Source organism: Echeneis naucrates, chromosome 11 (assembly GCF_900963305.1).
Source record: "Echeneis naucrates chromosome 11, fEcheNa1.1, whole genome shotgun sequence".
Lineage (NCBI taxonomy): Eukaryota > Metazoa > Chordata > Actinopteri > Carangiformes > Echeneidae > Echeneis > Echeneis naucrates.
The window spans coordinates 8,288,751-8,300,565 of NC_042521.1; the positions used below are offsets into that span (position 1 = coordinate 8,288,751).

The window sequence follows — 11,815 nt, forward strand, 5'->3', positions numbered from 1 at the left end:
TGAGAAAATCACAAAAACCATGCCATTTAAAAATTCCTCCATCCCTTTACCCAACTATCATAATTGGTTGAAGTACTCAGGCTGGTGCTTTATTTTTTACCACATCCCATTTATCACTGCCATTGTTATACTCAAACCAGTGACATTGTTCATAGTTAATACTTTTTATATATATATATGTGTATATATATATATATATATATTTATATAGAATCAAAATTCTACACACGGTAACACCAAATAGTAAACTTTTACATTTGGACAGGAACTTCATTTTGACAGGGGGCACTCGTTTGATAAGTTTAGAAACCGTGGTCCTTTTGAGTTTAACCTGCCTGTTAATTCAGAATTGGGGAAAATCTCCACTTTATTGCTTACACTTTCCCCTTGCAAATGGACTCATGAGGACAAACAAGCTTTTGTCAAATTGCACTTTTTGCACTCAGTTAACGAGCAATCTCAGCCCCCTACACTTACGTGCGTTGCCCTTTTTCCGGCCTTAGAGATCTTGTATCTCTGCGACAAGATGAATTGCACAATTACAAGCCTCCTCCTACCTGGGCCCAAGGTAAACAAGGAGCACAGTCACCACTAACTTACTTTCAGAACACATACTCAAGTTTCACCAATTTTAACCCCACTTTGATTAAGAACAATCACTGCAAGCAACAAATCTAGGCCATCATACAACAATGAAAACACAAGTTCTTGCTTTTAGACAAAAATAGCTGGCATACAGGACGTCCAAGAAGTCAGACAGTACGATACAAACATGCGTCACAATTGGTTGAATACAGAAGGATTGGGGGGGGGAGAGTTGTCTTAATTTAAGATGTGATCCTTTTACCACGTTTCTAAACAGAGGAATAGGTCGCACGCTATCTCAGAGACTGGATGTCTTTAATGGGATCTGTTTTAAAGGCTGAAATGTTTCAGCATAAGAGCACCCAAGTCCATTGTGAAGAACAACACATCTCTACACTGCATATATTGCATTGTCTTTTTTTTTTTTTTTTAACTTCTTCTTCTCATAGTGTAAATATATATCCGTGGTCCCCAACTGAGCTGTGTTCATCACAGGGATTCATCACCGCGACAGCAAAAAGTAGAAAAATATGTGACAGACGATTTAGAGTCAGCTTGTGCGCTCACATGCACACATGCGCACACACACGTAAACATCCACGCATCAACACATCCAAACAGCCTCTCAAATATGAACAAGATGAGACAAAGGTCAATGAACACACACGACCTGCACACAAACAGCGAGGTAAAATTTTGACCGCAATCTGGAGTTGACAATGCTAAAGGAATAGTTTGAGGTTTTGAGAATGAACATCTTCTCCGTTGCTTGATACCAGTCCCATGTCTGTCACACTCTGTTAGCTTAGTTTAGCATAAAGACCAGGCATAAGGGGATGTGTTATCCTGGCTCTGCCTAAAAATAGCTAAATGTGTCTCTTAACTCACCAATTAACATTTTATATCCCCTCGCTTATCCCTCTCTCACTCTATATATACACTCCTGATTAAACAGTAAAAATAATCAGTTGTGGTTTTCTGGCACGTTATTTGCCTATTTCTTCACATCGTCTCTGGATAAAGCCAGGGTACCAGTTTTCCCCAGCATCCAGTCTTTAAGCAGAGCTAAACTTTAAACTATTCTAAGTTTCTTTCTCAGCCACACTGACACACACACACACACACACACACACACTCACACACAGAGTTCATGCAGACACACTCCTGTAGCTGAGATAACGTCCATCGTCCATCTTCTGGGTGTGTGTTTGTGATGTGGGGTTAGGGGGTGATCAATAGACAACACCAAAGCCTCTAACATCCTGAACACATACAAGCAATCCAGAGGATGTCTTTAGGTCAAAACTTCACACTCAAGCAGCTCAATGAAATCACTCACTGATTGTCAGCACACATAGTAATGTACACCTTTGGAGAAATGATACTGAAGTAGAGATGTGTATAAATAATGGTACTCAGTTAGCTTTCCTTTTAGAGCGATTATGTCCAATTCAGATCAAAGTCAGAGTAGACAGTAACGTACTTATGGGACCATTAAGGACAGCTAAACAGAACTGTGCAGGAGGGAACAGCTTTTTGCATTAAAAATGGAGGCAGTGAAGGAATGACTGAATATGAGCCCTTAAACTGAAATTAATTGTAATCTTTGTTCACTGCCTGACCAATAGGACTGTTTTCAGTAGCTGCTCCTTCTTCTTTTGGTCCTGTTTGATTTGTGCTTATTAGGCCAATGAAGTCTTACTGTTACTTTTTAAGGGGCTTCACACACATTTAAGGAAATGTTTATTTGTTTTGAGGCAGAACAGAAAATCATTTAAAAAATGATTTCGGCAAAAATGTAATTTTTTAAATTAAGGCCAAGTAGAGTTGACCTTTCTCTTTTTTCTTTTTTTGGAAAACCACTTGTCTCCAACATAAAAAAATGGACTTTCACACATTTGATTACATGTTTTCATATTAAGGCTAATTGAAAGAGCTATTCCTGTAGGATGGAAAATTATCCAGCTCGTGCAGTCATTTTTTTGGTGCAGTGGCGGTAAAATATAATGTTAGCTGTAAACGTGGTCCAAGCATTTTACCACACCTGAGCTACTGCATTAATTATATTTGACGTCTTTTTTTTTTTCTGAAATAAACATATTAATGCGAGACTGCTGTTCCGTACATTCTGCTGATGGAGCGATTCAATATCACAAAAAAAATTACTGAAAAACACGGGCCGACACGGTTGTGCTGCTTCGCATGAGATGGTGACGTTTGAAGGAGTAATTCACACACTTTCACACACATGATCATCACACTCACATATAAACACACTCATGCCACTAATTTAGCAAATATTACACTTTTTGTATCTACTCTCACATTTAGCTCTTGACCAAAATCCGTCCCACAGACGTTCCTATGTTGCAGACATGAACATTGTCACACTGCCACAGCTGTATGGTTCAACAACAGGGAGGGAAAAATGTTAGTTTAACATCGAACACCGAAGAACTGGATCAAAATAATCCCATTTACAACTGAGAATCCTGTGAAATGCATCTTCACTTCCTTTTTTGAGGCTATGAAATGGGGTTAGGGTTAGGGAACAAAAAGAGAGAGTCTGTTTCTGAATGAATTCAGCCCCGCTGTAATGTTTTCATATTATTTGGTCAAAAGGCCTCAGATCTGGCTTCAGTAGTCGGCAGTGATGAAGAATCTTTTAGAGGAAAAGCAATCACCATGATAAAAATGTGACATCTCAAATGGGGAAAAAAAAACTTCTCTTTACACACACTTTACTGACATGAGAGTCAGTAATGTCACTGCAAATGAAAAAGCAGCAATGAAATCCAGCAAAACACAGTCACATACCAGTGAACTAAATGTTTTCACACGTTCCCCCTGAAATGGCCTCTGTTTTATTTAACCTCTCTGTCTTTTCAATGTAGATCTAAGGGCATTTTATCTGAATGGCGCATTTCCATCTATACCTCCTGACCCCTTTAGTGTTACACGTCTGTAAAACAATTTTTTACAGAAGTGTGAAAACTGATGGCACATCTGGAATAAAGTTGTTTGTGTGTTACCATGACACAGGTATTTCTACGTCTGCATGCTCTTCTGTTAATCTCTGTGGCTCTGTTTCGAGTTTGAAAGATTTCAAAGGATTCTGGGCTTACAATGGGGATGGCAGTCTGCTCTGTTGGTGTGTGAGGGACGGCACTGCAGCTCTCAAGGATGTTTGGGCTCAGGATGTTAAACACACACTCCCGCTGTACTCTGTTGCCCACTGCTGGTCAACTGCTTTATTGCAACACTTGGCCTCGTGTTTCGGGCAACTTAGTTGCAAGGAAGCTACCTGCAGCAAGCGCGCCGGCAGCAAACAAGATGGGCAGGGCCTTGGTGATGCCAACAAATGACTGGAAGATGCTGATGCCCAGGACGGCTGCCAGCTTACAGAGAGCATTAAGGAAGCCGAATGCTGTGGTCCTTCAGATAAGAAGACAGGGAGAAAAACAAATAATATGTTTTCCAAAACAATCTATGAACCACTTGAAGCCGATGGACCCTCAGTGTGCATTTCTTTTCTGACTTATTCGCTGTTAGGAGTCAAAATAAAAGATAACAAGAGAAATATAAGAAATATGGAGCTGTCAAAAGGATCATGTTTTTTTTCCTAAAAAGTTTTAGATGTTGTTCCACAGGTGAAACAAATGGCAGACAAGATAATAACTTTATATATATACATACATAACACTGCAGTGCAAACAAAGGACTTTTTGCATCCCACAGATTTGACAAATAAAGTTACCTTACTAAGATACAAAAACTGTTTTTACGATAGTTAATAAAATTGCATAATACTTTTAATGACTAAGTGAGTTAACTGACTTTATTTTATCATTAAACTATATTAATATTAATATTACTTTATTAAAACCTCCCTAAAGTGGTATCCAGGTACTTTTGTATAGTTTACATCTTGTGGAGATGCCAACCAACACTTTTTTGTAAGACAAAGCAGTTTTTCATCTGTTCTAGTTCTTAGTTTGGTGCATTTCCCAAAAGTTAAATCAGGAAGAAAGATAAAACATCACGTGTCTCGACAGCAAACCCCGACTGTGTACAAGTTTCACAATCCACCGCCTTTGCTGATTTTTTAATGACGTTGATGAGAGCAGCTCTATATTACCCAGCTGCTCTTTTTCATCCTGACAGCAGTGCGAAAAACTGGTCTCCTGTTACCTTTTATCGGAGGGGTAGAGCTCCACTGTTATCACATCCAGGGCGTTCCAGGAAGCGATGCTGATGCCACCAAACAGACACAGAAGGGCGATCATCCCAGACTCACTGTTCCCAAACATCAGGAAGAAGCAGCTGACACATGATATGACACTGGATCCCGCTGTTTGGAGGGAGGAGAGTTACGTTAAGTTAAATACCCACGATGGCTGCAAGTGAATTAACTGCAGTGATTAGATTTACGCACCCAGCATCCTTAAACGGCCTATTTTGTCCATTAACAGAGCTGACACGATGTTGCCAGGCAGCACTGCCAATGTGCCAAGGAAGCTGACAAAGTATATCATGTAGGCATTGTTGAAGTCGTCGCTGAAGTCGAGCATGCAGCCCTCCTTGTTGTGAAGGAACGTGCTGTTCACCAGTTTACAGTTGACGAACCTGTATTTGAACAAATCTGACGACGAAAACGGGAACGCCAGAGAGCAACGTGTTAATTCTTGATCGCAGTGAATCATAAAACTCAGAAAATTGTATGAATCCTTGAGATAAATAAATGTGAGGGTGTAATTTCCTCTGGGGATTAGATGCAGAGAGATGAGAGGTGTAGTTGGAAGCATGTCAAATACACCCATCTAAATTGCTACTGCAGGGTTTGATGAAAATTTTTATGCATTATAAAATATGCTTTTACCTCCTCTGCAAGTAGAACAAATTATTATCCAACAAAAGTAGGATGGGATCACTAAAACACTAATATATTCAGTCTTTTCATGTTACATTCTTTAGCTCATTCTTTACACTTGATTCTTCGGGTCTAATGGAATCACTACATTACTCATTTCTTGTCTCACTTCTCATCTGTCGACTGAAGCCCTTCGCTGCATTTTTCACACTACACCTACACCTCTGGGTACATTATTAGTCTTCCTTAAACAGGAGAAGGATGGATAAGACCGTCTCCCAGCAGACACACCCAGGACATCTGCACAGTCAAAACATATTCAGAAAGAAAACTATCTGGTTTTGTTCCCAGACTTTCTATAAAGAAAATATGAGGAAAGGTCAGGAGAGGTGAAAATGCTTCACTCCAAGTTTATGGGGCCTGTCACTCTATATCATTTATAGCAGCTGAAAACCGCATGATTCTGCTGAAGCTGCTTCTAATAACCAATAACAGTTTCATGGAGGGGAGCCAGTGGTGGATGAAAGTGCTGAATTCTCATAATATTTCAGAAGCTCAAATGAAATCATCAAAAAGAATGAAACTGGCAACACTGCTACTGTAAAATCTGCTTTAACAGTTGGAGTGAAGATCATCATTCAAAACTAAAACTTTCACAGCCACCAAGCAGATGGATAGGACAGTGCGTGATGTCACGCGGGACAGTTACAACAAAACACAACAATACAACACAACAATAACACACCAAAGTGACTAATCTCTCATAGGTGCCATTAAAGTACTTTTTCACATCTAATTCCTTCACTCTGTCATCACAACGTCTGATCTGAGTTTGTTTTTGTTGCTACAGTAACAGTATTGCTGCAGTGTAACCCAGGGATACAAGTGTCAGAACGTCACCGTGGTAACAGTCCTCCTCCTCCTCCACTTGTTTTTTTCTCTCTCTCTCTCTCTCAATTTTATTGTTTCATGAAAACAACTTAAATTTTACACTTAATCTGAAATTATCATAAAAGTGATCTTGAAAAAAAAAAAAGCTAATAGTAATAATAATCTTAGGTCCAGTAGTTGGAGCAAAATTAAAACAGTCTGACTGTCCACTTTGGTATTTACCTGTGTTATAGAACAAGCTTGCAATGAAGGTGCAGTTTCTGAAGAAGGTGTGTGTAGAGGTGATGTCCTCAAAGTAGCACTCCTCAAACACAGAGTCTTCAAATACCATGGATTTCATTCTCAGGTTGAGGAACCTGGCGAACAGGATGCATTATTTTATTTCAAGTTTTATAATCGACTGTCTGTGAAAAGTTCTGCGTCTTTATCAGATAATACTTACAAAACACTTACTTATCGTTAAAGTAGTGTCCTTCGCGGTGCACTTGGTTTTCCAGGGTGAAGTTGAAAGTCACGTGCTCCACTCGTTCCTTAGTGAAGGTCTTTGTCTTGGAGTCATACTCCTGCTTCTGGATGTATTTGATCATGTCAGGGAACCAAACCGTCAGGCCGTAATAGCTGAAATATTAGGAGAGTTGAGAGCACGTCAGAGGCAGAGTAAAAGTGAAAGATTCATAATATGGCAAAAGCCCGCTGAGTCTTTACCTGAAAGACATGGTAAACCACACAGCCATGAGCATGAAAGTGGTCCGTTTATACTCGGGGCTGAAGCAGGCGAGAATATTCTTCCGTATCTGCAACATATGAACGGGAAAGGATACAGCATGACAGGAGCCGTGCTGGTTTTCCTAATTTTCTTGCACTCCATAGAAAACCATATTTTTTCATGCTTCAGCTGTTATTTTCCAGAACTTTCCCAGTAGGCACTTAGCAGGAGACTGCCGATTTAGAAGACTGAGGATGTAGGTGTCTGCGGGGCAGAATGTAGGCTGAATACAAATTAAAATCAGGCATGAAGCCGACAACGTTTCCACCCAGATTAATGGTGCTGCAACAATGTACAACACAATAAAAACGTAGGTTTAAATACCTAAAGGTTGAATACAAACATCCCTGTTTAATCGCATTAGAGAGAATTAGAGAGAGCAAGTGCCAAAAACTTTGTTTGAGGTTCATTCACTTAATTTAAAGAGACAAAACGCAACAGAGAAGAGAGAGTGCGTGTTTGTTTGTACCTAAAAATACCCATAAAAATTTAATTTTTGTGTGTTTGATTCACTCACAAAGTCAGACACAGACAATCATGTATCACTCTGTTTTCACCTATACAGGCTCCACTTTTACAGCCAGCCCCAGGATGTGAAAGGCCTGACCCTCATAACGTTCTTCAATAAATATATCACAGTGCATTTAAAAACACTCAGGGGCATTTCATGCTATTAAAACTTGGCCACAAAAGTAGTGGTGGTTAAGAAACTGCTGCACAGCCAAAGAGACAGAATCCTTTTCGTCGCCAAGTTTCTTCAGATAAATAAATGATGTGACTTCAGGTTTCGTCAGCTTCACGCACCTGTCGAGAGAGGCCCATAATCTTCAGTCTGTAGCGTTGCCAGACCGGCGTGTCAGTTCCGCTGTCCACTAACTCATCCATCTGTTTCACCGTCTTGATTGTAGTGACCTTGGACGAGAGAGACAGATCTCAGCCAGATGTGGTGGTTTTCTAACTACTGGGAGATCTCTGGAGGTAACCAGAGGGGAGCTCCGGACGGAGAAAATAACAATTTAATGCCATCACGTGGAGAGGTAATAACATTTAATAAATATAGGTAACAATAATATAAAATACAGAGATGTGTGGGTGTTAAAGAAAATTGAACACTGTCTCCATGTACCTGACCACTAAAAGCAATGAAATAATCCGTTGTTGTCTCAACAGAAAGTCTGTTGCTGCTGTTTTGATACATGTCAGGTCACACACTGAAATGATATTCAGTCTCCTTGTCATGAAGGTCTTCTATAGCTCAGTGGTTTTAAGGAACGCACACCTGAAGGATTTTATTGTACTGAACAAATAGTATGTGATTGAAGTACTCACAGAAAAGACCCTTTCTGGGTATCCTTTTGCTCGCATGTTTGTGTCGTGAACTTGCTTCAGAATCATCCAGCCTTCATCGTGTTTGCCATTCTGTTTGAAGGAAAAAAGTGATCTTCGAACTCTACGAGACTTTATATTGTATTTCTGCATGTTTGTCCCATTTATGTTTCATTTCAGACACTGTACTTGTACACACTAGAGCAAAACCAGTGAATACTGCCAAAAAGGGAAAAAATCTGAACAAACACATCTGCTGACCTCCAGGTAGAAGCGTGGGCTCTCTGGCATGGCGCTGAGGGCAGCGATGGCTGCAACAGAGGGAAATGCGCACACTAACACAAACACACGCCAGCTATGGAACTGATATGCTGAGCCCATCTGGAAACTCCATCCTGGAGAAACAAATACAAACACAGCATGGCAAAATTTTAAGACCTTGGGAAACGCATTCAGACTATTAATCTTACTCAGGGATTGTGTCTATATCTGCTAAGCAACATCTATTGAATTCATTCATCAACACTCAACATTTTGTCTTTCAGATGACATTTTCTTGGTTGAAAATATAGAAAAGAGTCACAAATAAAATATATAAAAGAAGAAAGACAAAAAGAAGTCACAACGTGTTATTTAGTTACCTCTGCCTTCATCCAGAGGGCAGATTTTATTACTTTTGGATAGAGCCAGGCGAAGCCTTAAATCATAATAACACTCAGCAAAAAGGCCAGCTAGCTTAGTCCCCAAGGTATTTAAGTATTGATTTATGAGTAAACAAAAGAGGGATGATGAGCTCTCCTTGACAGTGAAGAAATAACAGACCATAACCTGATCATTTCGGGGACACGTTACCGTACTCACCGTAATGTGGGATAATGGCCCAGGCCATAGCAGATGCATAAATTCCTCCAATCATCCAGAACATGCAGAGCCAACTGAGGTGTTCACCACGTTTTTCTTGGGCCAGGAATTCAGAATAGTACGAAAACACGATAGGAATTGAGCCACCGATCCTGCAAAGATCAGAAATCCACTGAGCCCAGAACTCAAGGTCTACATGCAGAGATTAGGTTGGCTGGATATCTCACTTCATGAATGAGAATAAAACTACTTCAAACCTGAGCTTCGCTGGAGGCAACACAGCTTGAATTTCCAGCATTCAACTTTTAATTTGCAGCAGTGGTTTGCTTTGTTTTGTCAGTGAAGTCATTTTCAATCTCTCTCCACTTCAGCACCCTGGTGCAAAGTTAGCTTAGAGAGGCTCAACGGGAAAATGATTGATTTAGGCACAAATGGAAACGATTTTGGTGTCTCAATTTCCCACTCCATTAAACAAGAGAAGCTGTTGTTTTAATAATGCAAAGGTGTTAATGAGCTGCAGTGTGCAAACTTCGCAAAAGTGAAGTATATCCACAACAGTTTTGTTTCTAAACTTAAAATGTTGCAGTCTGGCACCCAATGACTTGGCCAAAAAAAACCAAAACATTTTCTATGGAAAATAAATTGATTTTGCAATTCATGTGATACAAAAATGTACTGCCTGTAAATGTCAACGTATTCAATGTTAATGCAGCCAGCAAATTCAGCAAAAATTTAAAAGGATAAATATTTTTTCAATTTACCCAACACCTGAGAGGAGCCGGCAAAACAGAAAGGTGCTGTAGCCCTGAACGAAGGAGGAGAAGAAGGAGAAAACACTGTTGATGGAGAGAGAGATGAGAAGAGACTGGCGGCGGCCTATCCGATCTGCAAGAGCCCCCCACAGGAAGGCCCCGACCATCATCCCAAAGTACACAATCAGACCTGCGGAGACAGCACAGAAAATGGAACAACGAATCCAAATGGAAAACAACTCCTCTTTTATTTGGCAAGAAATGTTATCATTGTTTTCTATCCATTTTTACAACTGCTTTTCTGTTCTGCTACAGATGTGAGCCAGCGGTGGCATCTTCTCCCTCACTGTTTGAGTTTGCCTATTCTATTCCTGCTAATTCTGTCGACAGTTGCTCTGACAAATCAGAAAGATATTAGTTTGAAGATAAAGAGTGAGCAAGGCGAAGTATGTAAAATATCAGGTCACTTCTTTTTTATTGTCCTAAGCAAATAAAAGCAGTTTTTTTTTGTGGTGGGGTTATTTTCAGCAGTGGATTAATACACACTTGATACTTTTGTGACTTTTTAACAGAATGTCGATGTGTGTTTGACTCCAAATGAACTAAACTGTCCATGTTCATCATAGTGAAAGGGCACATCAACCAGCACTTTCAGTTTCCTGGACAACAATTTAGCTTTATAGCACTAAAAACATTTGCTATGTGGAGCTTTGGCTGCGCATGAACTAAAAAAATAAATAAAGAAATGAGAACATTTCACATGATCACCTGTAAAAGTCTTACCTAGCATGCTTTTGTTAGGTTCAGACAGGCACATATCCTTCTCAGCGCTGGGGAGGACGAAGCCAACCACAAAGATCTCAACACCATCTGCCATGAGAGCCAGACCCAGAACAAAGTACAGGGTCCACTGGAACTTTCCGTGACCACACTCTTGTAAAATAGTCTCATATTGTTGAGCCAGCTCCTCCTGGTCTTTTCTCCTCTCTGCCTCCGACACCCCGATATCTCTGAACTGCTGCGCCCCAGCCCCCACCGAGCCTGGCCCTCCAGCCAGGCTCCCTTTTCCTGAATCCGCCCTGGGGATTCCTTGGTACTCGCCCTCATAGATCTCATCATCCTCGTCGTGACCCTCTGTGGAGTCACTGTGGGCGCCCTCGTCATCATTCGCCGCCTGGCTGTCTCCACGGTAGTAACCTCCGTCCTGGCTGCCTTGCATTGGGTAGTCATCATCGTCGTCCTCTTCAAAACGGCTGTAAGAGCGCTTGCTGTACTCATCGCTCATCCGATCCACTGAACGGCCGACCTTCTTGCTGGCTTGCCTCTTCACTTCTTTGGCAATGTCTTTGGCACCTTTGATAAAGGCGGTCCGGTTTTGGTAGCCCTCCTCCATTTTAAATGGGTTCAGAAGATGCGAACGTGGTTGATCGTCGTGCAAAGAGGGCACCTGAACGTGCTGGTGTGTCAGATTGTTCAGGATACACCTCACAAATTCAAAGAGACTCCCAAATCACAAGCCTGAAAACAGGCTCCTATGCCTGGGGAGAAAATGGAAAGATAAATTGTTGAAGTCAATGCTTTTTTTCTCTAATCATTGAATCATAATCTAAACAGTCATAAAGGCAGACATTCTGGGGGAGAGCTTTATAGGCAACAATGCAAAAAAGCAGCGATAGAAGATTTGCATTCACTTCACAGCATAGAGAAGCACAAAGAAACACCAAATATACCCAGCTGAGCAGAGGAGCAGGGGATTTACATGTC

At 40.7% G+C, this 11,815-nt stretch overlaps 1 protein-coding gene across 2 annotated transcripts; it reads right to left on the reverse strand.

Annotated features, from left to right (window-relative positions):
* Positions 1-3,836: 3,836 nt before the first annotated feature.
* LOC115051035 (synaptic vesicle glycoprotein 2A-like) lies at positions 3,837-11,444 on the reverse strand. 2 transcript variants are annotated; one of them, XM_029514290.1, is made up of 12 exons: positions 10,835-11,444; positions 10,061-10,241; positions 9,300-9,451; positions 8,700-8,833; positions 8,442-8,531; positions 7,925-8,024; positions 7,052-7,136; positions 6,800-6,964; positions 6,569-6,702; positions 5,021-5,227; positions 4,777-4,936; positions 3,837-4,020 (listed from the first exon to the last, which is right to left on the reverse strand). In XM_029514290.1, exons 1-12 carry the CDS (start codon positions 11,442-11,444, stop codon positions 3,837-3,839), a joined length of 2,202 nt encoding a protein of 733 aa, XP_029370150.1. The 2 variants fall into 2 exon arrangements, with proteins under 2 accessions (XP_029370150.1, XP_029370149.1); XM_029514289.1 differs by having other exon boundaries at positions 7,052-7,140; positions 7,917-8,024.
* Between the last annotated feature and the right edge of the window lie 371 nt (positions 11,445-11,815).

Bases quoted from the DNA above. Each gene is read 5' to 3' on its own strand.
- LOC115051035 (XM_029514289.1), bottom strand. From the start codon at position 11,444: ATGGAGGAGGGCTACCAAAACCGGACCGCCTTTATCAAAGGTGCCAAA. The intron at 6,703-6,799 runs GTAAGTGTTTTG...CCTGTTCGCCAG, and splicing joins GGACACTACTTTAACGATAA to GTTCCTCAACCTGAGAATGA. The intron at 5,228-6,568 runs GTAAATACCAAA...TTTCGTCGTCAG, and splicing joins AAGCTTGTTCTATAACACAG to ATTTGTTCAAATACAGGTTC.